Source organism: Carassius auratus, unplaced genomic scaffold (assembly GCF_003368295.1).
Source record: "Carassius auratus strain Wakin unplaced genomic scaffold, ASM336829v1 scaf_tig00000254, whole genome shotgun sequence".
NCBI classification, from domain to species: domain Eukaryota; kingdom Metazoa; phylum Chordata; class Actinopteri; order Cypriniformes; family Cyprinidae; genus Carassius; species Carassius auratus.
This window is the reverse complement of record NW_020523286.1, coordinates 94,667-122,554: the sequence shown is the minus strand read 5'-3', so window position 1 is coordinate 122,554 and position 27,888 is coordinate 94,667. Positions and strand designations below refer to the sequence as shown.

Genomic DNA, 27,888 nt, shown 5'->3' with positions numbered 1-27,888 from the left:
ATTATCTAGATTCAAAGCCTTGATCCAAAAAAACATTTGACCTAGACTACTCATTTCTACTATTATTGACAAAATATTTAAGATTATAACGTTTATATCCACTAACACCTAATATATTTAAATTGAGACCTTTCTTTCTATAAACAATGAAACACTCAAAGTTGAAAGTGTACGGTGCATCTTACCCACTGAAATATTCCTGACAGGCAGTCTGATTAATTGCAGATTCTTTTATTAACTTTATAGATACATTTTAAAAACAACCGTAGCAAAGAAAAGACAATAAAGCAAGAAAATGTTTTCAACTTTATTCACTAACACACTAAGTGCTCCCATTACAGAGTAAAATCACTTTTTTTTTACTGTAATGTTTTTTTTTGTTTTGTTTTTGGAGTTTAAAGTAGAAAGAATACAGAATTTATGTTCTACAAGGTGTACACCAGAAAAAAATAAAAAATAAAAATGGGGGAGAAAAAAAAGGTTATGTGCAAGTTCCTGAACCCAACCCATGAAGAAGCCAGAGAGGCAAAGGGATGTTCCCACCGGGCCTACGGGAGAGCAGGAGTTCAGTAAGTGGACCAACTCGCTCCGAGACCTTGGCCAAAAAGAGCGCTTTAAGTTACATTTTAAGGTGACATCAAGCCAAGGCAGTGAATTGAAATGATTAAGCGAACATAACCGATTTTTCTCTTTTGTACTCCATTTTTTGGCATCAGTCAATATTTTACTTCAGAATACAAAGCAGTATGGTGCTGCCCACAAAAGTAACATGAGGACAGGAACGGAGACCGGTGTGAAGATGATGTAGAGGGAGGGAGTGACGAGTGGTGTACAGATAAATTCATACACTGAAGCTGTGCGTTACAACAACCAGGTCAAACAAGCTACAGCCAAAGAATCACATGCTCCCCATAATCCTAAACATTACCAGCCTGATTGATACATACCCTAGAGAGCTCGACCAATAGTGAAAGAGTGCTGTTTGAGAGATAATACTTTTAGGATTCAGTTATTGATTAAAATAAAAAAAATGGACTGTTTCTCTTTGGGCTTTCCAAACGTACTGATACTCCCCCATCCCCAGTGGGCCGCCCTCTCCCGCCTCTGACCAGTCCCCTTCCCTACCCCAATAACCCTCTCAGCGGATGGTGTATCTGACATAGGGGACCTCTACATCCTCTTCTGTCTCATCGTTGCAGCAGAGCTCAAAAACTAGTGCTTTAACATGCTTCCCCAGTTTCTTCTTGGAAACCTTTGTCACGATCTCAGTCATCCTATGAAAATAGAGAGAGAAACTTAATTTTCTTCAATCTCATATGCCTCACTGCCACCTGTATGCTTAGAATTGAGTAAATCTTTGAAGATAGGAAAACCAACTCACGGTAGGTCCAGTCGTTCTTTAAGCTTGGCGGCAGGCATGAAGAAAGAGTAGAGCATGGAAACTCCCTGAGAGAGCATGGTGATCTCCAGTTTGTGTTCATTCTGAGGGAGCAACAGAGCGTCAACCATTAGCGCGCAAGGTCTAAGATCGAAAAGACATACATTTGTTTGTTTCTACAAGGGATGGACACAAATAGGGCATATTAAAAAAAAAGCTAATAATATTACTTCCCCATTACATTGAATATTAGTATTTATTTTAGTCAATTCATAAAATTAAATGGGGAAGGAAATGCATTAAATAGTCATGTTAAAAAGTTAGAAAACCCTACTGAATTCCATGCTTTTTCCAAAATCATAAAAAATAATAAAAAAACATTTTGTTAATGGTATGGTTCACTTGGAACCAAACCGAGGTGGTACTGAAAAAAGTACTGGGTACTGTAGTTTAAACAGTGGAAAACTCCCCAAAAGTGAATCGCACCAAACTATACCGTGCAATGGAAAAGCGCCATAAGGGTGTCCTAACTTTTCCATTTTGGTTTTATTTTCGTTAAATAAACAATTACACAAATAAATAATGCAATGTGTCATATGTAGTTCATCAGAAGTTTCAAATTTTAAGACCTGCCAAGCCATTAAGATTTATTACAAATGTGTCAAATTGTCTAATGAAATTAATTCTACACATTTAACAATTAAATGGTTTAGAATATAAACCAAATAAAATATAAGACAAACATTCCTTTTATTTATTTCAAGTGCTGTAAAACAGACCTTTTACATTGTATAAATTAAAACATGGGTTAATAAACATCTTGATAGAATGATATTTATCAATACATTATATAATTATATTATGATGACTTCTTAGAACTAAAAATAGTCTTTAAAGAGATTTAACAAAGATTTTTATATCTTTGCCCTCTTTGGCCTAAATATTTGCCACTCTTTTTTTTTGTTACCTTGAAATTCTTAGTCTTTATAATAGGGAAATTAGTTAAGCTGTAATGCTCAGACAACTTCGTAAAAATAGTAAAAGCAACATGACAAAGAATTGTGATAAAATCGTGAATCATGTTTTTTCTAAAAAACATTGTGATATTATATTTTTTTCCCATATCGCCCACCCATACATGAGAGGGTCTTGTTTTTGTGACATCACAAAGACAGGCATCTGAGATCGGCTCGATTTAAGAAAGGGGTAAAGATTTAAGAAGATTAAATAAAATAAAACAATACTGGCTAGATTTTTAATCATTATAGGGTGGTTCTGCACACACACTGCCAGCACACATTTCAGTAAAAAACAACTTGTAAAAGTGCATGTAGCATCATATGTGCAACCAAACCAATCAGAATGTTACTAAGGCCCAATCCCAATTCTATTTTATACCCCTTCCCCCTTGTCCCTTGAAACAGAGTGTCAAGTGGTAGGGGATAAAACACAGACGAGAATACATGTTTTTGCAAACATTTGAGTAACATGAGCGTTAATATGAACTCACAATTGAATGTAACAAATCAAATGATTACTTTTCATTAAAATCTTTATGCCAAAAAAGCTTACATTTATGTGTCTTTGTTCGCTGTAGCAGCCATGTTGCCGTGAGAATTCATACCCCTTCGTTGGAAGTGTGGTCCTGAAAAATCTTTGTTTGAAGGGCTATCTGGCCCTTGCCCTTACCCCTTCCCCTCCAACCAAAAGAGCACAGAGACACCCCTACCCCTTCACGTGAACGTGCGAAATGGATCGAGCAATTTATCTGCCGAGTACTAAAATAATTTTCAAAGTCTACCACTAGTTTCTTCAAATTCATCAACAATGAGCATCAAGTATTACCTTGAAATAGTCCAAGAACTGTCGAAGTGTCATTTCTTCACCACTGGACTGAATGCCCTTCACCTCAAAGCGGTCCCAAAGCGTCCAATCAATCTCATAGTACTGCGGAAGAAAGCAAGTGTTAAAAGAGCTCATTCATATTCAAAAGGACACCAGCTCTGCTGCTGTAATGGACAATGCTGTTGGTTACCTTGTGCTTGGGAGCAGCTATGGGCTCAGAGAAGCCAAAGAAAGGCAGAGCAAGGTTCATGAAGCCATTCTTGTAGGACTCAACCTTCTTGTGGCCCTGAATGATCTTCAGCAGCTCCAGACACACCAGACCCACCACGGCAGCTGTCGTTGTGGCGATTGCTGGAATGATTTTTCCAGCAATGAGTTTGCTCTGAAAGATGAAAAAGAAAGGTGAGGACACGCGAAGGGTGGGATTTGACTGCGAGAGGGTTAAGAAACCATTACACTGGGCCTCTCACCTTGTGTCTATCTGCAGGAGGAATGTCATAATTCTCTGCTCTTAGATTAGAAGCTGCTACAATGAAGTCCATATGAAAGTTTGTGTCATCGTCCTGAAGAAGGGAATATAATTAGCATTTTAACTGAAGTTCAAGGGCTCTAAATTCAGGAAATTGAGGTCAAGTTATAAGGGGTACCTTTTCAAACTCAATGGGACAGAGCTTGAATTGAGAAGACGCTTCTGGAGAAGGCAACAGTGTCTTCAGTTCTTCAAGCCTAGAGTCGTCTGAAAACAGACCAATAGTAAAATGAGCAATCAAGTTTTCTTTGTTCTGGCTTCACTGGAACAAAAAAGATGAGTTCAGCAACTCTTCGTCTCCTCTTACCGATTGATGCACTGGCACTCTGCAGCTCCTGATCAGACACGTGGATCTTGACTCCTGATTTGGGTATGAACTCAGGCACTTTAATATCCTGCAGCAGCTTAGTCAGAGCAGAACGTTCAGTGGAGCCCGGCAGGCCATATGACTGGGCAAGCAAATTAGCTGCTGCCATAATGTAGTCCATGTGAAGATCCTACCAACCATAATATCAAGATCAATCATTTTTTTATGACATGAAATTTCAAATCAAGACTTGTCTTTTCACAGTGAATACTCACGTTGTTAGTGCTGAATTCTAATGGATGGGGACATCTTTTTGGACCTGACCAGAATGGCGCTCCAGAACTTGTAAGCTAGACAGAAAGAGCAGGAAGACATTAAACTAAATGTTCAATACGGTTGGCATTAAATGGAAATTCACACTATTTTCTAAATACATTTTATTGATTTTTATGCATCAAAAAGTAATTGTATTTATAAACAGCAATTTTAATGTATTTTTATAAATTAAGCCTCTGGTGCTCCTAACATGGCAGTCAAAAATAACCATTTTTTTTCCAGTTGTGAATGTACAAGATTTTACTTTAACAATGTTTTTTTTTTAATATATATATTTTGTATTTTTAGGGGATTTTATTGCAGTAAATTATTTTTTACCTAATAGTTATAACCCATTACCTGCTAACCATTTTTTGAGCATAGACCTGAAAATAAAATTTTAGCACAGACTTATGTTTGGTCTCTTTTTAAAAGACAACACCTGGCAGATTATAGATTTTATATGAAATCCATATTTTCCAAAACATGTTTTACTCCAAAACAACAAAATAGTAGCCATAAATCTAAGTTGTGTTCCAAACTTAAGGTTGATATTTCATAATATAAACATAAAAATTATATATTTCAAAAAAGACCGTGTTCAGGCACAGTACCAACTGTTATCACTAGATTAGAAATTATTTTCCCATTAGTTCTCAAAGCGGTCATTTTTGACAGTGAGGAATATAAGTGTGACTATTTTCACAACCATTCAACCTTTTCAAATCCTTTCCATGATTTCCTGTTCACAAAGCAAGTGGCAAAAACGCAAGTTGATAAAGCAAGTTTTGTACAATTTCGATAAAGTAAAAACTTTTAAAAACGTTAAATTCAAATTTCAGTTAAAAAAAATGACTAAATGGCATTAGTGGCTTACTATTTCCGGTTAGATATGAAAAAGGTGTCATGTGATTGACCCTTTATGGTTAATTTTATGTAAACACCATCCAATGATAGCTGATCAAATGAGAACAGAAAGGCCTCACCTGGTCTGGAGGGAAATTGTGCAGTAGCTGACGGATGTTGTTGTTATATTGACACTGAAAGTGGTTGCGGGCCCAGGCTACACAGTCATCCCAGCTGCGTGGGTAATCTGTCACCAGGCTCTTGTATACTGCCTCCACCACCTCCAACGGCTGCGCTCCAGGGAGCTTCAGTGTGCGCTCCATAAACTTCGGGTCTCTGGGGAGGAATGAAAACATTACATTTTAAACCGGCTGACAGCACCATGCGTGGAAAATGTACAGGTTGTTTAGGTTGACCAGAACTTACGTCAGATACTGCATGGCGTTTTCAACAGGCTGTTTGAAAAGACCCTCAAACTCATCACGAGCCCACTAAGAAAGCAGGTGGGTAAACAGTCAGTTTAGGTCAATCAAGGTATGCAAGGCTTAAGACACCAGAAATTCACCACAAAGAAAGTTTGACAAGTTACCTGAAGGGTGTGCTCGATTGCATTAGGGAAGTTTTTGAGCGTGCAGATAGGAATGGACTTCTCTGGAGGATCCTGGCTGGAGCTGTACGACTCTGTGAGGAAGGGAATGACCACCTGCACGTTCCCTTTGGTGCCGAGAGTACCAGACTCCAGCAATGGCTTACGGTAGTACACACACCTCCGGTCCATATACATACCTGGAAAAGCAAAGCATGAAGAGTTGATTTCTCCAAATAGTTTTTTGATTGTTACATTTTGAAGTGACCTATATGACCAGCCACTTTGCTTTCTAAAACTTTTACTTACGGGCATCTACATTGTCAAGAGCATTTGCCACTCCATCAAGGCTTTCAAAGAAGTCATCATCATAGACCTTCTCAGTCTCAGGCCCTACACGGTTCTGATGACCCGTGATGCGGACTGATGGGTTCATCAGCTTCACAGCAGCAGCAGCGGTCTCGCTCTTCATCTTCTGCTCAGAGGAACAACAAACTCATCAGCAACCAATCGAGAAAGACATCAAATTCCTTCCTTCTCTAGTCTGTGTCAGTCAATCTTACCGTAACGTCCCAAGGCCTAAAGAGGAACTGTCGATTGAGATTGGATTTCTCTATAGTGTCCATGTCAGTAACTATGACCTCTCCTTCACCGCTGGCCAAGCCCATCATAGCAAAGTTCTTCAGCAGCTCACAACCAATAGCTCCAGCACCAACCTGAACACAGGAAACAAGTCACTAAAATCAACACTCAAGACTAAATCAGTGTTACTTTAGTACACTTTATTAATTATTATAGGTTTCAGAATTTTAAATTAGCTTTATTTTAGTAGATTTAATACATTTGTCATTATTAGTTTATAAATAGCTTAATTTTATTCAGTTAGTAATTTTAGTACTTCAACTTACACTAATTGCAGTCAGTCAGAAAGGCAACATCTCATTTTCATTAACATTTCTCATCCAATATTAAGATTTTACTTCAGTTAAAAAGGTCTTTTATAGCTTTATTTTTCAATAACCCTGGACTAAAGGCGAAACAAACTTGGTTAGAACAGTTAATACTTGCAGCATAAATATGATTCAAAGAAGCTTTATTTGATTGGCTCATTAAAACTTCAAGGGAAAACGCAAGCAGTGTGCAACTGCATAATTGGCATGGCGAAATCAACTCCCATTTTGATAAATGGCCAGTTTCAGCTCCTCACCAGAAAATATCGCTGTTTGGCTAACAGCTCCTGCAGCTTGGACCCAAAAACAGCAATCTGGCCATCATAGCGGCAGTTCCTCTACAGAAAACGGATGAATACATTATTCTTTGCAATCAACCAAAACTCTTTTGGGTGAGATGCATGTAGCTCCACTAGCATCAAACAAATACTGAAACGCATAAATAGACAATGGTGCAAGAAGCACTCACAGGTGCACACTCTTCCTCTGTCAGAACAGCATCTTCAGCCTCAGGTAAGCACTCCACAGCATCAAAATACAGCCACTGCATGATGGGCATAAACTTCCCTGTGCAAGCCTGAAAAAGAAGAAAGAAGCAATATATAACAGACCATGACAGAGGAGCCTAATGCAACACGTCACTCATAAATCTCATTGATTTCAAACTCAAAGGAAATGATGGAAGGCCATATTACTTTTAGAACCTCCTGGGCAGCAAGCCCTCCAATAAAGGCATTGATGGGTGCCAGGTCTCCAGCAGCCATGCAGGACAGTTTTTTGATGATTGCCTGGTCCAGCTGCTCTTGCTTGGCAGATCCTGTCTGCGCAGCATTCGCCTCTTCAGCCAGAGCCACAAGCTCATCCGCATCAGACTGCAGCAGTACGGAGAGAGAAAGAAATACTTGCTGAGTCACTGAGACTGATGTCCACAGCTCAGCATTCATATACCATTAAATAGAACACCGTGTAATGGATGAGGCATTACATTTCTTGGCCAGAATAAGCTTGGAAGTGGATTGGACCTCATGCACAAATCTAACAACTAGCAAAAGTGTTCACCTGATTCCAGGGCTTCGGCAGACGACTGTGCTTTTTCTCAAATGCATGCAGCGCCTGAAAGCCTATGTGCAGCTGGCCTGGACGATCAAATTTGGCAAAATCAGTCAGCAGGAACTCTGGTTCGGCCATGGAAGAGGACAGGGATTTCTGATCGAAGACAGAAGTGTGCATATGTAATCCACTTTTTCACTTTACAAGAGTAATATAATGTTAGCCTCAGCATGGGCGTCAACTTACAAAGGCAACTTTCTTGGGCATCTTGACTTGTGTGACAATACCACCTCTCACATAGTCCGAGAATGAGCTGGTGTCACAGATGCTGAAGGTGTAAGGACCTGATGGGAGAGGACATCACAGTCACAAAACAGCCTACAGACTAACCTTCAAATGGTGTACAGTTATCAGGAAAAACCTTCTTAAACGGTAACAAGTTCAGCGCTTTGGCCTCTGAGACCAGGAACTCATTTCAGGGATCCTACACATTTTCCATTTCTGGAAAACTCCTGGAATTCTGAAATGTAATTATATTTACTTGCTTATTGGAGTCAAAAAGCTTGAGAATCACTAATCTAGCATGTTTTTATTCTGAAGGACCCTGGGCTAACAACAGACTAAAAGCTGGGTGGTTGCTGGGTCTGTTTAACTTAGAAAACCTATGATAACTCACCCAGTGTCTTGATCTCTATTGGTTCACAGCCATTGAGCTCGGTCATGCCCTGCACTTCTGTGAAAGTGACAAAATCTCCGCTCTCAAATCCATGCCGTGCTTCATCCAGACATGTTACCACACCAGCACTGTCCTTTAAACACACACAACACAAACGGAGCAAAATGTTTAGACAGCCAGTGTAACAATGTGACACTTCTTTCATTCTGACTACCGTAAACAAGGTTTAAATGGTACCATCAAACAGTATAATTTGGTTTTATTGGTTTAAAAGTTTTTACCTTTGTGATCATTGAGATCATGGCGCTCAGCGGCTGCTCTCCATTGGTGTCAAACACCGTCATTTCCTCCCCAAAATCACAGAATAATTGCCTATTGAGAAACAGAAATTACATGAGAATAATAACACCAGAAAAAAATTATTACTCAACATTAACTAAGAAAAGTATTCTACCCAAACAGCCCACGCGTGTCTGCCACGATCAACTTAATGCCGTTACTATGGCAGAAGTCACCGAGGCGTATCTGCTCATCGAGGCTGGAGTTGGTGAGCACAACAACCTGGTCAAACACACAAACACCTGTTAGCGGAGTATTTTAAATGCATTAACCTTGAACTAATGCAAAGTTCTGTATGTATGTGGGAATTTAGTCCATGTGTTTTGAGCTTATGGATGTAGTCCAGAGGAGCCATAAAGCTAGTACCTGAAACTTGGTCAGGAATTCGTTGTTGAGGGCGCCAGTGTAGGAGGTTACAGGCACATAGCTGTTGAGTTCGGCCAGTCGAGTCTGACTGACCTCTGCACGGTTCTTCCCAAGATCCTCCTCACGCAGGTAAAACTAAGACAAGAAACACTATTATTTATTATTACTACAACTAGTACTTTTAACAAAACATTTCTTTTTTTTTTGTCCACTGAATGTTGTTATATGTCTTCATTTGTTAATGTACACAAGTTTTTGAAAGAAGTGTCCTATGATCACCAAATCTGCATTTATTTAATAAAAATAGTATTATTGTGAAATATTACTACAACTTCAATTTCACCATTTTAAAACAATTTAAAAAGACATTTATTCCAAAGCTTGAATTTCTGCATTACGTTAGTTTTCAGTGTCACATGATCCTTCAGAAATCATTAAAAAATGCAACATTCATCATGTCGTAAACATCTGTACGGTTTAATATTTTTGTGGGAACCATGAAACACTTTTCTCTGGATTCTTGGATTAATAGAAAGTTGAAAAAAAAAAACTGCATTTATTTTAAATGATGAAGCCTGCTGCGACTCCATTTTCTTTACACCTAGCTGGCCGTTTTCTTTCTTATATAATGTCTTTATACAGATATATCAGAGGCCTTTTAATACTTTATTCGCAGAGTTAAATGTTACAAATCACAAAAATATCTTATCTAAGTTTTGTGGTGTTTTTTTTCTAGTATTAATCTTTTCTTTGGTACGTGTTGTGTCCGGAACTCTCCATGTGGATCAGTTGTGCTCCAAAAACTTGAGTAGTTCTGTTCCTCAGGGGGAAAAACTATTTATATTCTGGTTTTCTCCAGTCACCTAAATGCGTGGGAAGTTTTTATCATAACCTGCTCAGATACTATGGAATTTGCTCATATGTTTTGGACTATGTACAAGCTATGACGCGCAAATGTGCCACTAGACAGCGGGGTTTGCTTGCGCATTCACGAAAGACTCATGGGCTCTTGCTTATTGTACTGCTGCGGTTAACAGAGAATACAGCTGGACTCTGGAGTTGAGCCTCATTTGGGGATGACCCCCGCAGTGTCTCATGATGAGGTGAGGGCCTGGGGATTTCCTGTGGATATTAATGCTCCAATGCACGATATTTCTACACTGTTTGGTGGAGATTTTACAAGATCTACCACGGCTCCAGCGACTACACTCAACATCTTCACATGTCATAATCCTGTGGTAAGAAAGCAGACTGTATATAGAATGTTTCAGACAGTAAATCACCTGTAGGTTTTGTGGGACCCCAATGTGAAACGGAGAGGACTTATTGGTGGACATTTGAATATTAGGAGGATTGTCTCAAAGAACAAACACTTGTCTCATTTACTATCCAATTCAAATTTGGACTTCCTTTGCATATCTAAAACTTGGTTGCAAGAGTTATCCAACAAGTGATTTTATGATGCCTGGATAATGTTTTAGACATGATAGATCCTCAGGAAGGTGAGGGGGAGTGTTAATATATGTGAGAAATGGTTTTAAGTGTGAACATCTTTTGTTTAACTCCGTTAACAACTTTGAGTTCGTAGGGCTAAAAATAATTATGTCTCCTCAAAAATCCTTGTGTGTTTATAGACCCCTCAGTAAATTTTATATTTTATAAACAATTTACAGACATTAGGGACGCAATCAAAGAAATAATTATTATGGGTGATTTTAACTTGAACTGGGAGGACAAACTAAAGAGAAAAAAACCTGAAAACTATTGCAGATAAATCTCTTTTAAATCAGGTAATCAAAGGACCCACAAGAACTGCTAAATCATCTTAGACACATATTCACAAACAGACCTGAAAGGAGTTAGAATTTGATCACTGTGGAATCTGATAACAATTTAACATTAGTTGCTCATAAACTGACCAAAAACAGGATGTAGAGTATGGTTGTAACACTTATCAATAGTACTAATTCTGTAAGTGTTAAATTCACTATAAAAGTTCAGAAAAAAAAAAAAACCCAAGCATAAAAATAATCTAACTTGGTTTAACGAGAACTTAAGCTCATAGAGAACAGGGACTCTGCATTAAGGATAGCTATTGAGCCAGGAAGGGATATCGACAGGCTTTGTTATAAAAGACAGTGGAACAAAGTTATTTGAGAACCGAGAGCAGCTAAATCAAGTTATCTTCACCAAATGAACGAGGCAAAAGGAAACCGTAAATTGATTTGGAAAAATGTCAATAGCCTTTTACAGGAGATAAATTATCCATGAGTTCAAGGAAATTTTATTCTAGATTACTCCGTCGCATTGCAAAAAGGGAAAGAAATATTTTATCGTCTGATGTTGACAGCCATGGTTTTAACCTAGCCATGACTAATATTACACAGGTTAACAAAGTTATCAGCTTATTAAGACATACTAAATGTAGGGATGTCCATCAATTTGACACTAAATTTCTCAAAACTCAAAGATAGTGTAGCTCCTGTTATTTCAAATTTAATTAATTTATCATTTGAATACAGTGTTTTTCATATTGCATGGCTGCAAGCCATTGTTTCTCCTGTTTTTTAATTTGGGGATCATTTCAATGTTAGCAACTACAAAACTATCAGCATATTGCCAGCAGTCTCAAAGTTTGCAGAAAAGGGAGTTCTTGAACAACTGACATCTTAACTTAATACAGCTAAGCTCGGTTCACACTGTATGCAATCTGGTTTCAGAGTAAATCCTTCTACTTAAACGGCTACTTTACATTTAACAGACACACAATCTAGGCTTGATAAAAGGTGGAACAGTTGATGCTATATTTTTATATTTGCGTAAAGCCTTCTACACTTAATCAAAAAGTACTTTCTAAATTAAAATTTTCATCTTGGGTTTAAGCATGGATTTTCTCATTTATCAAATAGACAATGTGCAAAAATCAAAGGGGTTCATTCCAATAACAAACTGTACAACAGATGTACCCCAAGGATCGATATTAGGCCCTTTATTATTTAGTTTGCACATTAATGATCTCCCAGAGCAGTGTGAAGGGATATAAGTGCAAATATATGTTGACGATACTGTTATTTTTTACACATGCAAGAACACCAGAGTTAGCAGCTGAAAAGGTAAAAGTGGCTATGGGAAGTATTACACAGTGGTTAGAGCAATCGTGTCTCAGCTTGAACACTGGTAAAATAAAAAGGGATGTTTTTTTTTTTCTCTAAAACAAATGTGTGTCCATCCGATATTTGTATAAATGGTGAAAAGAGAGAAATTGTTACTGAGTTTAATTATGTAGGTTTAACACTGGATCCAAATCTTAATTTTAAAAAACATGAAAAGAAAATGGTGAGGACTATAAACTATAATTTGATAAATTTTAGACAAATTAGACAATGTCTACCCACTGATGTAGCTAAAACTTATGCACGCTACAATCTTTTGTAATCTGTCATACTGTCTGACATGTTGGGGGTCAAGCAGAAAAAACTTATTAAATCTCTATGAAGATGGGTATATAAGCTTGCTATATATATATATATATATATATATATATATATATATATAGAGTTTATGGAGATAAGAAATACAAAAACTGCCCTAGAACAGCTATCAGCATGGACCATAGGCATCAATCATGTTATTACTAGGGATGTGCAACAGTGATCGAGTACTCAACTGCGACAGCGATGATCGATCACGTAAACGATGATCGAAATTATTATTATTATTTTTTTGATTGGTTATGGCAGCACGTTGGCCGGCGCCCTGATCTCTGATTGGTTAGCTTCCCACTTGATGCCTCAAAAGACGTAAGAAGACATAATCATGGCCTCAAAGTCACGTAGTGATGGCTGGCTTCCCTTTGAGGCCACCCTGAAAAATATTTTGGTTTGCAGTAAAAGTAATTTAAAAAAAAAAAAAGGGTCGGTAGGTCGGTCTATATATATTTTTTCAAGTTTCAATGTAAAAAAAAAAAAAAAAAAAAAGTACAATTTTGTGATGGTGATGACGTCGGTATGAATTTAAACAAATTAGAATATCGTGACATCACTGACTGGGTCTTCTACCCGTGCCTTCAGGTGCATCACTGCAAACCTCATTTTGATGCAGGCTATATAGACCACAAACAAATTTAAATCTTTGTCAAAAACATGTTTATATTGCATGAATTTCAGGTGAGAAAAAAATGAGGTACTGTTTTACTTGCATCCACCGCTACGTATCAATGCAACCTAAAAATGAGAGAACGTTTACTTTGCTTTCTTGGGTTGTCACTTTTGTGAAAAAAAATCCTGTTTTATTTGAGTGACGAATTTTCCTTGAATCGATTTTAAAATCGATTTTGCATGTCTAAAGTGTTATACGGCAAATAACACCAAATATAGGTAAATCCACGGACAACAGGCAGGAGGAATGTAAAGATTCAATATATTGGTAAAGACCAATATTTCTGATGATTTATTTGCGTGAAGTTATGTGCGCAATGACAAACAGGAGTGCAACATTTTTTCGAAAAACAATAAGCAGAGTGGACAGCCATAATGCAAAACATATACTGCAAGGCTTCAACATGACTGTTTACGATAAAATTTCACACAGTACTGTCTCATCTGTCACCTCGTGTACGCACCGTCCGAGGTATTTCAGTGGCGCAAGAGATGTGATGACGATGTATGTGCCATTGCATTATAAGGTTATTAGAGCCCGACCGATATGGATTTTTGGGGGCCGATGCCGATGCCGATATTAACTCGAAAAGAGCCGATTTATAAGCCGATATTTTGATTTTGAAAATAAACTGGATATTAGACCCATTTCCTATATACTGCACTTACACAACATTCAATAGCAAAATATCTGCCTGTTCTATGTATGTGGGCTGTATAAACCATTTTCCAGAAGAGATTATGTAAAAAAAAAAGCCTTAGATTATAGTCTCAATGACTAAACAATTGCACATCAAAAGTATATATTTTTTAATGGTCAAAAAAACACTTTTACTTTCTTCCAGTTGAAGCTGGTTTTAACAGTCTGTGTGTGTTCTGTAAATAAATTATAATACTAAAGTTAAAGTATTTGCAGAAGTAGTCCCACACTTTGCTGCTACAGCATTCACCTTTTTCAGGTATCTGTAGGCCAGAAAGAGACAGAGAAAGAATAAGCATGTGTATTAATAATATCACCATGTATCATTACTCGTGTCATCATTAGAATTAGAATTATAATAAACAGGGATCTCCTACATAGGCAAAAATGAGAAATATATATTTTTTTTATTTGTCAACCAATAGGTATTACATATTACCTACTTCTATTTAACAATATTACAACATTTTCCTGTTATGTCTTTAAAGCTGCTTTGAAACAATCTGTAAAAAATAAAAATAAATAAAAAAAAGCGCTTGTTCAGCTCACATTTATTTACATGTCCCCTCTGGTTAATCATTTCTGACCCACCTACTCGAAGTTGAATGGTTAACGTTAGTGTCATGAACACACCGCTGTCAATTTTGAGAAGAACCACCTTCAATCAAGTTAATAGCAAGCATTTAAGGGGCCTGCTAAAAAGGAAGCTATATTAGCGTTAGAATAACATAAGGCTGTAAATATCGAATATTTTAGTAATCGGGTCTATGATAGGCTTTTGTACATTCTGCTGAACAACAGCCTTTAACTGGACTTTTATTTTGACGGGTTGGCGTACATTTACAGTTCTGTGTATGTGATGTGGCGCTGTTTTTACTTAAATCAAACGGTCAAATGCTCATGAAGTGACTGTCAGAGCAGTTCTGGAGATGTTGTTCATGTGTTCACGTCAGACATGGGGACTTGTGACTTGGTGACTTGGACTCGAGTCGACTCGAGTCGCTATTTTTAGGACTTGAGACTTGACTCGGACTTGGAAGTTAAAGACTCGGGACTTGACTTGACTTGAGACACGATGACTTGAATGACTTGAGTGTTAATCACATCATGTTTTCAGTTTGAATATAAAATATATAAATTATTTTTTTAAATAAAGTTGATTACTCAGCTGGAGCGCAGGCTGAGAATAGCGTCGTGACTGGATCAGGACACTATCATCAGTCATGCCCTCTCTAGCTTACACACACCACGCCCACTTAAATCAGATATCACATCACATCAACATGTCAGCCTGAGAGGTACCGAGGGTCCTCGCCTTTGTCTTCAATAGTTCGCGACTAAAAACGCGTGGAAAACGCTAGTCGCGCCGCTTTCTCCTTCTTTCCAAAGCGCTCGGACAGAAATGCTCATGGGGCGTCTGTCGTTGCTAAGCATCCATGACACGCTCTCTCTCAGTGAAGACGCGGAAATTTCAGCAAAGTATAAATGGATTTGCAGCACTAAAAATCGCTCGCAGTAGCTCTGCTACTAAATTCGTTTCAAAATGGCAATCCATATACAGCTATGAACAGCTGTTCCTTCATTTTAGCTGAGCTTTCAACGTTGATAACTTGATACGGGAAAGGATGAAGCTGATTGGTTAGTTATTGTCACATGACCTGCGGTGCGCTTGCGGCATTCTGAAAAGTTTAGATGTTTTTAACTCGATGCGGTGCGACGCGCGCGCGTTGCTTCCATTATGAGCGCGCATACAGCGCGCCTACATTGGAAATAACGAACTTGCAAAAGACGTGATGTGAACGGCCCCGAATATTTTGTTACCTTGTCTTTCTCATAGAGCAAAACAATTAATCAGAAAAACTAATGTAGCTGCCGCGATTACCCAATCATGAGAAGTGTACAGTACACAGTACAGTACAGAAAATAAATATGACGTATTTTAAGTTGTTTCATACTTTTTTGTTATGTACAGTACAGACCAAAAGTTTGGACACACCTTCTCATTCAAAGAGTTTTCTTTATTTTCATGAATATGAAAATTGTAGAGTCACACTGAAGGCATCAAGGGCTATTTGACCAAGAAGGAGAGTGATGGGGTGCTGCGCCAGATGACCTGGCCTCCACAGTCACCGGACCTGAACCCAGGCGAGATGGTTTAGGAGTGAGCTGGACCGCAGACAGAAGGCAAAAGGGCCAACAAGTGCTAAGCATCTCTCGGGGAACTCCTTCAAGACTGTTGGAAGACCATTTCAGGTGACTACCTCTTGAAGCTCATCAAGAGAATGCCGAGTGTGTGCAAAGCAGTAATCAAAGCAAAAAGTGGCTACTTTGAAGAACCAAGAATATTACATATTTTTGGTTGTTTCACACTTTTTTGTTATGTATATAATTCCATATATAATTCCACATGTGTTAATTCATAGTTTTGATGCCTTCAGTGTGAATCTACAATTTTCATATTAATGAAAATAAGAAAACTCTTTGAATGAGAAGGTGTGTCCAAACTTTTGGTCTGTACTGTACATAACAAAAAAGTATGAAACAATTGAAAATACGTCATATTTATATTCTATACTCTGAGAGAGAGAGGGTGTGTGTGTGTGTGTGAGAGAGAGAGAGGAGAAATGTAACAGTTTAATGTTGTATGTAAACTGTGTTTGAGAGAGAGAGAGAGAGAGAGAGAGAGAGAGAGGTGTTCAGAGAGGAGTCTGTTGGATGTTTAGCTGTTATTTGTTTTATGGACTCAATGATGAAAATGTAAAACATTTCAAACACTGTTGGCAGAAGTGAAAAATAAATAATTTTAGGAAGTTACAATTTTGTTTGATTCCATGATGTATTTTACTGAACATGAGTATTTACAATGCAAATCCAAATTATTTTAATTTACTGACAGTTACTTATATCTTGTCTTTTAACTTTATTAAGATCAGATTCTGCAGGTAAAATAACAATATTAAGGTGACTTGACTTGGACTTGACTTGACATAGCTTGTGACTTGACTTGACTTGACTTGCCCAAGAAAAAAATACTTGGGACTTACTTGAGACTTGAAGGATAAGACTTGAGACTTACTTGAGACTTGCACATGTGTGACTTGGTCCCATCTCTGGTTCACGTGATTATTTAGTGAGACAGCGGACGCTGAATTCACCGCGAGCTTAATGCGCGCTTACGTGTGTTTAATGAATGAAGAGGCGCTTCTGCGCCATTCATTAACAGAGACGCGCAGAACATGCAGGATTCATATTTAAAAAGACTATTCCGGCTTAATACTTACAGATATTCGTCCATATCGTGATTTGATGTAAGTGCAATGACCTATTTTTAATGAATTCATTCAATAACATAACAGCTGTTGTTTTTTCGAGGCACGCTGTACATAACTTCTAGTCATTGCCCCCCTGCCACAGTTACCCGGTCATTATGTGGGAAACACTGCAGATATATTTAGAATAAGTTAAACGATAACGTTATAGTTTGACATCTTATTAACGTTCGCACTCTTCCACTGATAAACATGGTATTAGCTTCGTGGCTAATCTAATATAGCAATGCATTAGTGGCTGTAAGTGATGTTACAGAATATTTATAAGTGATAATGATAGGACCGTTAGCTAGAACTACCACATCATTGTATATACAGTGTATGAACTAAATCATTTCACATGAAGAACGACAGACTCACCGTCAAAACAGAAAAAAAATCTCCGTGGCTGGCTTGGCTTATCGCTTTCTTCGCTAGTGAATTTCTGGCGCTGTTGTCAACTCTGGAGCTGCAGAGCTCCCTCTGGTGGGTAAACTATGCAACACTCATAACATGAGTAAAGCATGAGACTCCGTTTCTCATGTTCCATCGGCCATTATAAACGCCGATGCCGATTTAAATGCAATAAGCTCATATCGGCCGATAATATCGGCCGGCCGATATATCGGTCGGGCTCTAAAGGTTATGGTATCATATCCAGTTGAAGCTACTTAAAAAAAAAAAGAACATCAATGTGGAGAAGATCTTGTTTATATCAAAACTGAAACCAAGCCGTTCACACAGAACGCATATTTCGCACATTTTCTAGAGGGTCACCGTTATCAATGTATTTAATTTAATTTTCTACAAATATTTTGAGACTTTATGTTGGGTTTTTGTTCCCCATCCCACTGCATCTCATGTTTTTCAATGAAAAAATGTATTCTGTGTGACTGGTTTTCCGCCCTTTTTATTTATTTAAAAATGCATGCATACATGATGCTGTTTTTAAAGTTCTTTAAGCAACTTAATAATAATTGGTTCAAAAACATTATTTTAAATATTATGTTTTTTTCACAGTCATGTATTCTAATGCTTTGAATAAACATGCAGTAATATTTTGCTCGATGCGCTCTTGAGCCTCAGAAGAGAATCAAAAAGCTTTTCATTAAAACAAGCTGTTTTAATGAATTTTTTTAGATGTATTATGGTGCCCGAACCCGTATGACTTTGAACAGTGACCGCAAACATTTAGTTTATTGCAGCCGCTGCCATCATTACCAAGAGTGAACCGTCTCTGACAGGACTCTGACAGAGAATGAGAGACGAAGCGAACGCACAGGCCACAGTGTGACATCCGTGTAAACACAGATGACGTCAAGGGTTTTTTTTAAATTAAAGAAGATAGCCTTCATTTGTATGTAGGCCAAGGCAATTTATATATTTACAATACTTGAATATAATTAATAGTATTTTATTGCGTTTGTATTAGTTGTTTGAAGAGTAAAAAAAAAAATTGGTCTGTCTTAACGCAAATTTACAATCGGCAAGTCGGTTGGACTAAAAGCAAAAAAAAAAAAAAAAAAAAAAAATTGTGCTAAATTGACGGGGTCGGTCGGGTTACGGCAAACAAGAATATTTGTAAGGATGGCCTGAGAAGAACGATGAAAATACAGTTCAGGGTAAGCTGTGCAGCGCCAAGCTTTCACACAAATCTACAACAAATACAATGCGCTATCATCTAAAATTTGTACATAAAATATCTGGCGATAACAGAGCGGCAACTCGGACGAGCATTTTAATCACTTGCCGTAAGACCTAAATGCAACGCAGGCAGAACCGAGAAGACGACAAAGCTATTCGCTGAAATGGTGGTGAAAGATTTGCTGCCCATTAGTTTCAGGGACGGAGAAGGTTTACTTGTCCAGTGGTACCTGGCTGTTCCTGCAACATCTGTTCCAGCGGAGCAAATTTATTCCACTAAATGTGAACAGGCTGCGCACTTGGCTCTCATCGGAGCACGTAGACCGACTTATCTTTTTGAATAGACATTATAATGTTTCACCAGTCGTGGTAAATATAATATCCATTTTTTAAATATTATTATTATTTCAGTTTTGAGCTTTAGCCATAGTTAAACTATCTAGGCTATTTGGCCTCTGTTTTATACCTTATAATAGTTGTTTGGTTAAACTTGGTAAACTTTTTTCTTATCTTTTAAAAACTACGTTTCACCGCTGGATCAAAATATGTTGCTAAAGTTATACTGGAAGACTATGTTTTGTAAAAAAAAAAAATGCCGTTGAATAAAGTAGCAAAAAAAGAAAAAGTATCTTCGTGTGTTCATTTTTAAATCACAGACAAATAATGAAATGGTCTTTATAAATGGTAAATGGACTGCATTTATATAGCGCTTTCAACAGACCACATGGCCATCCAAAGCGCTTTACAATTTGCCTCACATTCACCCATTCACACACACATTCACACACCGACGGCGGTGTCTGCCATAAAAGGCGCCATCCAGCTCGTCGGGAGCAGCTGGGGTTAGGTGTCTTGCTCAAGGACACCTCGACACTTGGTCAGGTGGAGCCGGGGATCGAACCACCAACCTTCCGGTTTGTAGACAGCCTACATGAACCACTGAGCCACTGCCGCCCAAAATAAAATAAAAATGCACTGGATATAGGCTATTTGTAGCCTAATTACATTAAACATTCGTAGAGATGACGAAAATCAAAATTATTTGTTTGTCATAGTTTTTATCTTAAATATATTTTAAATCTCATTCAATTATTTAGCAATAATCAGTGATTTCCATGCTGTTAAATAATATTTAAATATTTTGGTTGATCAGAAAGTGCAAATTGAATACAAAATATTAAATATTAAAATACATTAAAAAATAACGATAGTGACACTAATGTGAAGTAATTGTACTTTCGTGTTTGTAAAGCACAATCCGATCGAGTTACACTTTCGGTCAAGTTCACATCTGCATCTGCGAATTTTTTTCAGATAAAAGTTGCAAGAGCTAGTCTACATCTGATTAATTAACATGAACAATTATGCTGAAATCGCTGCCTATCAGTGATTCGTTTCATGCTCATATAAGCAATGCCCGATAATGATATTGCTCTTAAATGTTTTATTTTTCTATTATTATTGGTATTTTATTACTGATGTTATAATAATGCAGCCAAGCTTTTTTTTTCGTCATATCTGTGGGCATAATTAAATTCATATGGCTTCGAAAAACGCGCAGGTTTATGGAAAATAAAACTTTACTTATAAATAAAACTTAATTACAACTATTACACTTAATAACATAGATGAAAATATAGCACAAATCTGCCATACATTTATAATGAGAACTTTATAGGAATCTATAGTAAAATCTGTCCTTGCCCATCTTTCAGCGCGCTGTCATTAAAACGCATCAGAGGGAGCTCGCGCTCGCTCTCTTTCTCTGTCTAACGCATAACTTAGCATCCTATTGTGCAGATTAAAGTTTTAATGTTACGTCTGTATTTCAGTTATCTGATTTATCATAGGATGTGTCATAGAATTAGCTTCCGTTTATTGGTATAGGCTACTCTTCACCTCAGGCAGATATTTCTTGCTCCTTTATTAATAACATTGCTTGATCATAATCATAATCATAATCTAACCTGTCCTAATCATGTGTTCATGTTTTCATAGATTTTCATGTCAGATTTTATTTTATTTTTTTTTCATTTTCATAATCTTCAGATTTTTTCATTATATACATTATGACCATGCCCCGCCCCCCGCATAAGCCCCACCCCCGATTAATCGTTTTTTAAACCTATCAATGATCGAAATGAGATATTTCCCAAAATGCCCATCCCTAGTTATTACTGCAGATTGCATATCCAGTCCATGGTCAGCCTAACCCCTCTGCTCGGATCACAGGTGGATTTCCCTCACTACATGAGTGAGAGAGTGCTGCCGGCATGTGCAGTTTTATGTGAACACAACTGGATGCTTTCCCTCTCTCTCAGATATTGTAAGTGCGCGTTATGCAGTGGGCACTGACTGGCAAAAACATAAATCTGCACCTATGGCATGGACGACGAAACCCCGTCAGAGCCATAATGCAGCACAGAAGTGTTGCCGCATGTCTACATTTGAAATAACAAACCTGAGCACACAAAAGAGGCAATGTTACAGCTACTTTTTCCCTGCATGTCATGTGTACGGGGCTCGGTTTTTATGATGAGATGAGTGTAAGTTTCAAGTCCAAGAATAAAAGGATTAATTTACTTAGCTTTTAAAACTAACTTTTGTGTTGTTTTCTAACAGTTTGGAGTTCAATAAAGACAGAAAACTTGCCCTCAACCTTTTCACAGGCATTTAGTTTTCACAGTTAGACAGGTATCATGATGTATCATCATAGAACTGTTCAGCAATATATTGATTATGGAATAATCACTGTATCATGATATTATTGTTATCATAAGCCATGTATTGTGACTCATATCATATCGTGAGATAACCCTGTGATTCCCACCCTCTGTATTTGTTGTCTTTTTTTTTGTTTACCTATGATTACCAGCCAAGAGACCGCAGATGAAAACTAGCCATTAGCTAAATTCAGTACAAAGCAAGAAATGGAATCATTTGTTAAATTTGTGCATGGTCCCTTTTATGTAAATGTAAATAAAATAGACATCTTTTGCAACATTCCTTTTACTTTATCTTACTGAACCCAAACAGGTCTTACTGCACCCAAATAGGACAGTAATGTAATTAACCTCTTGTTTGATTCACCAAATGTGGATTTTGACTATTCTATTGTTTATGCTATTTTACGGTACCTTTAAATTGCACAAGATTAGCAGCAATTGCTATGTTTTGCATCCACACACACTTATGGTTATGACTCATGGCCAACCACTGACCTGTGAAGAAAGGTCCTTCCACTCAGCAACGCCCTGGTCATGCAGGGTAACACTCTTGACTCCACCCAGAATGACATTCTTGGCTATCTCTACACCCAAACCTCGCAGCCCTGAGATCAGAACACTGGAGCTCTGCATGCGCTTCATAGCCTCATGGCCCAGTACGTACCTGAGAGACACATACTAAATTTAACAACTACTCGTGTGACCTCTTATTTGCTCATTAAGAACATTCTAAGGATACATCAAACTGAAATGAAGGCCAAACTCACAGCTGTCTGGAGTACAAGCCCTCATCGATCTCAGCATCATTTCCATTCTTAGCCATGCCCTGCAGAGACCAAAACCACAGTTAACAGACTATAAATAGACGAGCATAACTTATGAAACTGGCTGCCTTTCAACAACCAGGCACAGTAAAGAATGAAGATTATATTCACAAAATATGCAAATACACATACTAGATCAGATTATCTAGATGTTCCCATTATATGCAAACAAGCTAGTTATGAAAAGCTTGACTTGAACCTACGTTAGCTGGTGTGTGAGACAGTTCGGTTCTGACAGAGTTAGAGGAGGAGCAGTGGGATCCCGTCTTCGTCTCTGATCCTGACACGCGACGCTTCTTGGACAGCGGCGAGCTGGACATCTAGAAGAGATGAAAGAAAACTCAACCTCAGTATTTTTCAGATATTATATATAATATTATGGGTTTGGAGCGCATAAAGATTGATGCACAAACAATGCAGATCATGTAAAATCTACAGAGAAAATAAAAAACATCATCTTACAGGTCACTTCGTTTTGGTGGAATGAGTTTCCCAAATGAAACAAACCAATTATCATCTTAGTGCATTTTCATGCTATTTGCTCTTGGACTTGGCAAAAGCTCATGTGTTATTTCCACAGACAAATAGAAAGCAGTGGTGCAAATGAACAATAATAGCAACATCCAGATGGTTTGAATACATTATTTAATGTGCAAGCACCTAGCCAAAAATAGCTCTACTAATTGCATGTTTTAAAATCTTGATATAAAGCCAACATGGAACAAAAGAGCACAAGGTGTTTTTTATAGATTTCATCTTTGTAAACCAACATGTAATGTCCATTCAGAAGAATGTTGAAATATGGCCTTATATCCATAAATGGTTATTTCAGCACTGGACAGTTCCTTTAAGAGTAAAAACTAAATAAAATCGATCATACCAGCAATGCAGCCAATTGAGCACCGTTCTAAAGGGCACAAAGAAATATATTCTATAAAAGCAAGGCTAGTTATTATAAGACTACTCATATTTAGCAAATAATTTCATTTAAATTAGATTTTACTAAGAAAAAAATCAAATGAACGGGAGCGCACCAGGCTACATTCAGATCACTTATGTGTGGAATAAAAACAATACGGTTTGTCTTTCCACAGCACAAGGACAGCCTGATTTCTGCCGCAGGACGAAGCGCTTTGGCTATAAATAGCTGGCGGACAGAAGCGTTGTGTTTATGGTGAACGGCCCGTTCATTTACTGGATCAACCAATCGGTCTTAATAAAACTGCTGATTCATTAAAACAAAACTGCAGTGAATGCCACATCCCAATACCAGTCCGTGCAGTGTTTCCACAACACAAACTTAATACAATCTTATGACGGTTTCCATTAATTCATATTTCATGTATCATGTTAGTATATTTCATTAATAAAGCACTGAATGACGTTCAGTTCAATATTTACGACATACGAAGACTTGCTTTACTGAAACGAAACTCTTTAACGCTCTTTAAGCAGCATAGAGTTCAACGGCCCTGGAAAGACAGCGTAGATTCTAGACTGACTACAAACAAAACTCGCCAGCTGCGCACGAGCTGCAATTCCGCATACAATCGTGCCGTTCTGAACAGAATTCTCGTGATTTAATTAATTAAATTAGAACATGTAAAAACAATTTGTGTTGTTCTAAACATATATGGTGACTCCTGTGCTACATAAAAAGAGTTTACAGGCAGAAACTGACAGCATCATTCATCATTCACTCATGTTTTCCACACAATGACTGAGGCTGTCATTCTGCCTGACAACAACTTTTTTGTTCCACCAAAGTCAGTAAGTCACACGTTTAGAACACGATAATGAACTGTAATGTTTAATAAAAGCAAAATAATGCCCACAAATTCCATTAGTGTACAGATGGCTAAGTACATACTTAATATATTGACACACCAAGATATGAGAAAATTAGCATATGGGTGTACAATGAGCTGATTGAGATGCCCACCCTCTGATCTGAACCAAGCGAAACCGAAACATGAACAAATCTGTGCGTGGCATAAGCAAAAAATAACATACAAGCTCTATTATCTCGTAAAGATCAACGATTAACGTTACACCTGCTTGGTAAATGTAGATAATTCACTTCCGTTTCGACGAAAGAGACACACAAAAATCATCCGCAGTACGTCAGGACATCAAATGTTCAATTCAGCGAACACGCGAAGCAGGTCGCGTAATTTAACGCTAATCAGATTTGACAAATTAATTTAACCGGATGATCACTTAGCAGGGAGCACGAGGGGATTCTTAGACAACTAGCTTGCTAGCCTGCTACATGCTCTGCAATAGTAGGTTAAGGCAGTTTACGGAGCCTGAGGCCTAGCTCACTTGTACCAAGTTAGCATGCTAACCAGTGAATGAAAGAACTCGGCGCCTGTATAAACACAACGACCTGGTCCATGCCGATCAGCCAGCACGTTATTATAAGAGCATAGGCGGGGAAATACACGCGATAAAGAGCTATCAGAGCAGACAGCTGCTTGCACCAAGTGCAATCGTTTGCCTCTTACCAATAATCCTTCTCAGTCCACTCTCTGTGTCAGCAAACCGCTCCTCGTGTGAAACTAACTTAGATGGTGCGGATTGCGGGCTGATGTAGATGCGAGAAGAAAACGGACAGCAACAGCACGAACAGCAGGGTGAGATGCTGTGAGTAAAGCCCCTATACTATCCTGCCGAGTCACTGTCGTTCAGTCTGCTGCCCGTCTGTGTCGCGTTTCTGGGTTGGTTTGAACGGAACAAAACCAAAATGGCAGCTGTGACACAGAGGCGGAGCTGCTCGGATAAAGAGGAACAGGAAAAGGTGGTCTGGACAAGACTGCTGCAATCCTAAACAGGCGCCCATTGGCTGCCCTACCTATGACTTTACGGAAAACCCACCCACTTCTGCATATGCCGGGACTTCAGGCTTCTGTAATTGATATTCAGTTGTGCTCATTGAACTGAACCACCTTATCTATTGTCATGAGGCTGTGGATAAAGAACTGAACACATGCTGTAGAAGCCAACAATGAAAATTGCCCTAATTTTCTTCCTCCCTATGACACTCCGTACCTGTATGACTTTGAATTTGATTTTTTTTTTGTGCAACATAAAATTTTAAAACAGGGTTTTTCTTTTTCATTCAGTGTTTGTCCATGGCAACCAAAACTTTTTGGTTGCCAATTTTCTTACAAATATTTTGTGTTCTTCAGAAAAAAAGGCAAACATTTTTGGAACGCTTTGAAGGGTGAAGAAATGATGAGTTTTTATTTTGTGCGAACTTTTTCTTTAAATGATTTTATGTCTTGTACCATTTACATATGAGATACAAATGATACTGAAAATAAAAGCATGCAAGAATTTATTATTATTTATTATGTATTATTTGAGTCCTAATATGTAGAAAAATGTTTTCTGAGATATTTAATGTCTGTCCATAGCTATAAAGCTATAGCTACATGACAACAATACAATTACAATCTTGTTGAGGGTGGATGTTAATGCATTCGGTCTACAATTCTCAATTTATTTTGCCATTTACCATTTTGCTATACATTGTCATACATGTATATCAGTGGCACTTTACGCTACAGAAATGTAAAGATATGATTAGTTTACAATTAACCACCAAAACTAAATGTTCATATGGGTTTGGTAATAACAATGTGAATATGTACTACTAGTCAAAGGAAAGGGCACAAACGACCTCAAGTCAGATCAGACAAGCAGCATTCTAGTAATCACAGTACATTATGACATGCAAAACATTTTTGCAATAAATAATCATGCAGATCTGTATAATTTTTGTAAAGGCTGAATTGCTGAAGTGCTAATTTGATAACTTAGAAATCATTTACCAAAACAACATTAAAGCAGATGCTATTCTTATTCATAACATGAAAAAACCCATACAACCTGCTAGTTGACAGCTAACTCTCTTAAGTAGGTCGCAACTATTTTACTAAGGAGCAGACATACTCGACATAAACCATTTGGTTAAAATGTGTCACCCTTGCAGATGGTAATTTAATATAAAACCATAACAAAACCATTAAATAACAGCCTGCAGAAACACTGAACATCCATACACATGATGCATACATATAAGCACTGAAGAATTGCCTCATTTATTTACATAGAGCAGTTTACATACCCTAAAGCAACAAACCATGTAAAACTATTCCTTTCAAAAGCAATGACTGCTAAAATGAGGGGTTATGCATGGGCTTTCTCGAAAATGAGAGGAATAAGCGTTGGGGGATGGGGTGATACTTGTGACAAAGGCCCAAGTGGGCCGCTTATTCTCGCATATGGTGCATACAAGAAGCAAATGTTCCCTGTGTGAGTTACCTTTAAAGCAAGTACAAATAATGTCAACACCCCCCAACGCATCCTTCTGTCGCTCACGCACCTGCACTTGATAGTCAACACCTCACTGTCCAAGTGAGCCAGTTACCTCGCTGCAAAACATCCTCTTAAGAGGTGTTTCACATAGCAAGTTACAAGCTTACTAATGAGGGATCGTGAGGTTTAAAGAAGCTACAGTTTACATTATAGCAAATCGATGCTAACAATGCAGGTTTAGGTTTAATGATCAGTGATCTAAGCGAAGAAACAAAGCGCTGACAAGTTTGATTCAGTATTTGTTCTATTTTTCCTAGGGCGAATTTTGAGATACTTTTAAAAGACTGCAATCTGAGCAATTGTGCAATTATGTGGGCAGTCAGATTATCTTGCTATCTTTCCAGGCTAGCTTTCAGGGAAACGATGCGAGGACGTTTTGCAATAACGTTAGCCTGCAAAAACGAAGCTTGTTAGCTTAGCGCAACCTTCTTGCAAAGCTTGAAGGAAATCTGAAAAATAGCCCAAACCATATGACGGGAGAACTAGCCAACTTTTCCGCAAGAATGAGTTGGTTTCTTTTATCCCCGGCTCGTGATGCGCGCATAGGGCACATTGTCTCGCGCATGCCGTTAGCTGGTTGTTCCTAAAGTGGCCAGTTGAAATTTACAGGCAAATTGTTGCGCCTGGTTAGCTGACTTCAGCGGTACAAACTTGGCTTTGGCAAGCTGTGACTGTGTTCTTGTGGAGACGTTAGCTAGTTAGCATTAGCTAGACACATAAGTATGCAGAACTCACCACATCCGATATTACTTGGCCTCTCCACGGTACTGGATATAGAAATACCTCGCGGGCAAAAGATAAATAACAAAATGGTCAACTCAAACCGTTTCTGTAACTTTATCCCTGGAAGTGGCGGGAGCTACGTGACTTTCCAGTGTGAGGGGAGGCTGGACGGTTGCCTGACCGGCTATTCCCTGCACCGTTAACAGTTCAGCAAGTATTCTTCAGTTCAGGAGCGT

General features: G+C 38.0%; 1 protein-coding gene across 2 annotated transcripts; it reads right to left on the bottom strand.

The window, feature by feature from the left end:
• Window positions 1-287: 287 nt before the first annotated feature.
• Window positions 288-27,883, bottom strand: LOC113068840 (ubiquitin-like modifier-activating enzyme 1). Of its 2 annotated transcripts, none has more exons than XM_026241692.1 (26): window positions 27,665-27,883; window positions 22,750-22,866; window positions 22,490-22,548; window positions 22,218-22,386; window positions 9,188-9,322; window positions 8,937-9,043; window positions 8,764-8,854; window positions 8,483-8,615; window positions 8,053-8,150; window positions 7,816-7,962; window positions 7,452-7,628; window positions 7,226-7,333; window positions 7,014-7,094; window positions 6,370-6,522; window positions 6,116-6,281; window positions 5,810-6,006; window positions 5,647-5,711; window positions 5,361-5,556; window positions 4,335-4,409; window positions 4,060-4,249; window positions 3,871-3,959; window positions 3,694-3,786; window positions 3,414-3,605; window positions 3,224-3,325; window positions 1,382-1,482; window positions 288-1,274 (listed from the first exon to the last, which is right to left on the bottom strand). In XM_026241692.1, exons 2-26 carry the CDS (start codon window positions 22,864-22,866, stop codon window positions 1,139-1,141), a joined length of 3,177 nt encoding a protein of 1,058 aa, XP_026097477.1. In that variant the 5' UTR covers window positions 27,665-27,883; the 3' UTR covers window positions 288-1,138. The 2 variants fall into 2 exon arrangements, with proteins under 2 accessions (XP_026097477.1, XP_026097476.1); XM_026241691.1 differs by lacking the exon at window positions 27,665-27,883 and adding an exon at window positions 25,054-25,063 and having other exon boundaries at window positions 289-1,274.
• Window positions 27,884-27,888: the final 5 nt, after the last annotated feature.

Bases quoted from the DNA above. Each gene is read 5' to 3' on its own strand.
- LOC113068840 (XM_026241692.1), bottom strand. From the start codon at position 22,866: ATGTCCAGCTCGCCGCTGTCCAAGAAGCGTCGCGTGTCAGGATCAGAG. The intron at 7,095-7,225 runs GTGAGTGCTTCT...CGTTTTCTGTAG, and splicing joins CAGAGGAAGAGTGTGCACCT to AGGAACTGCCGCTATGATGG. The intron at 1,275-1,381 runs GTGAGTTGGTTT...CTATTTTCATAG, and splicing joins AAAGAACGACTGGACCTACC to GATGACTGAGATCGTGACAA.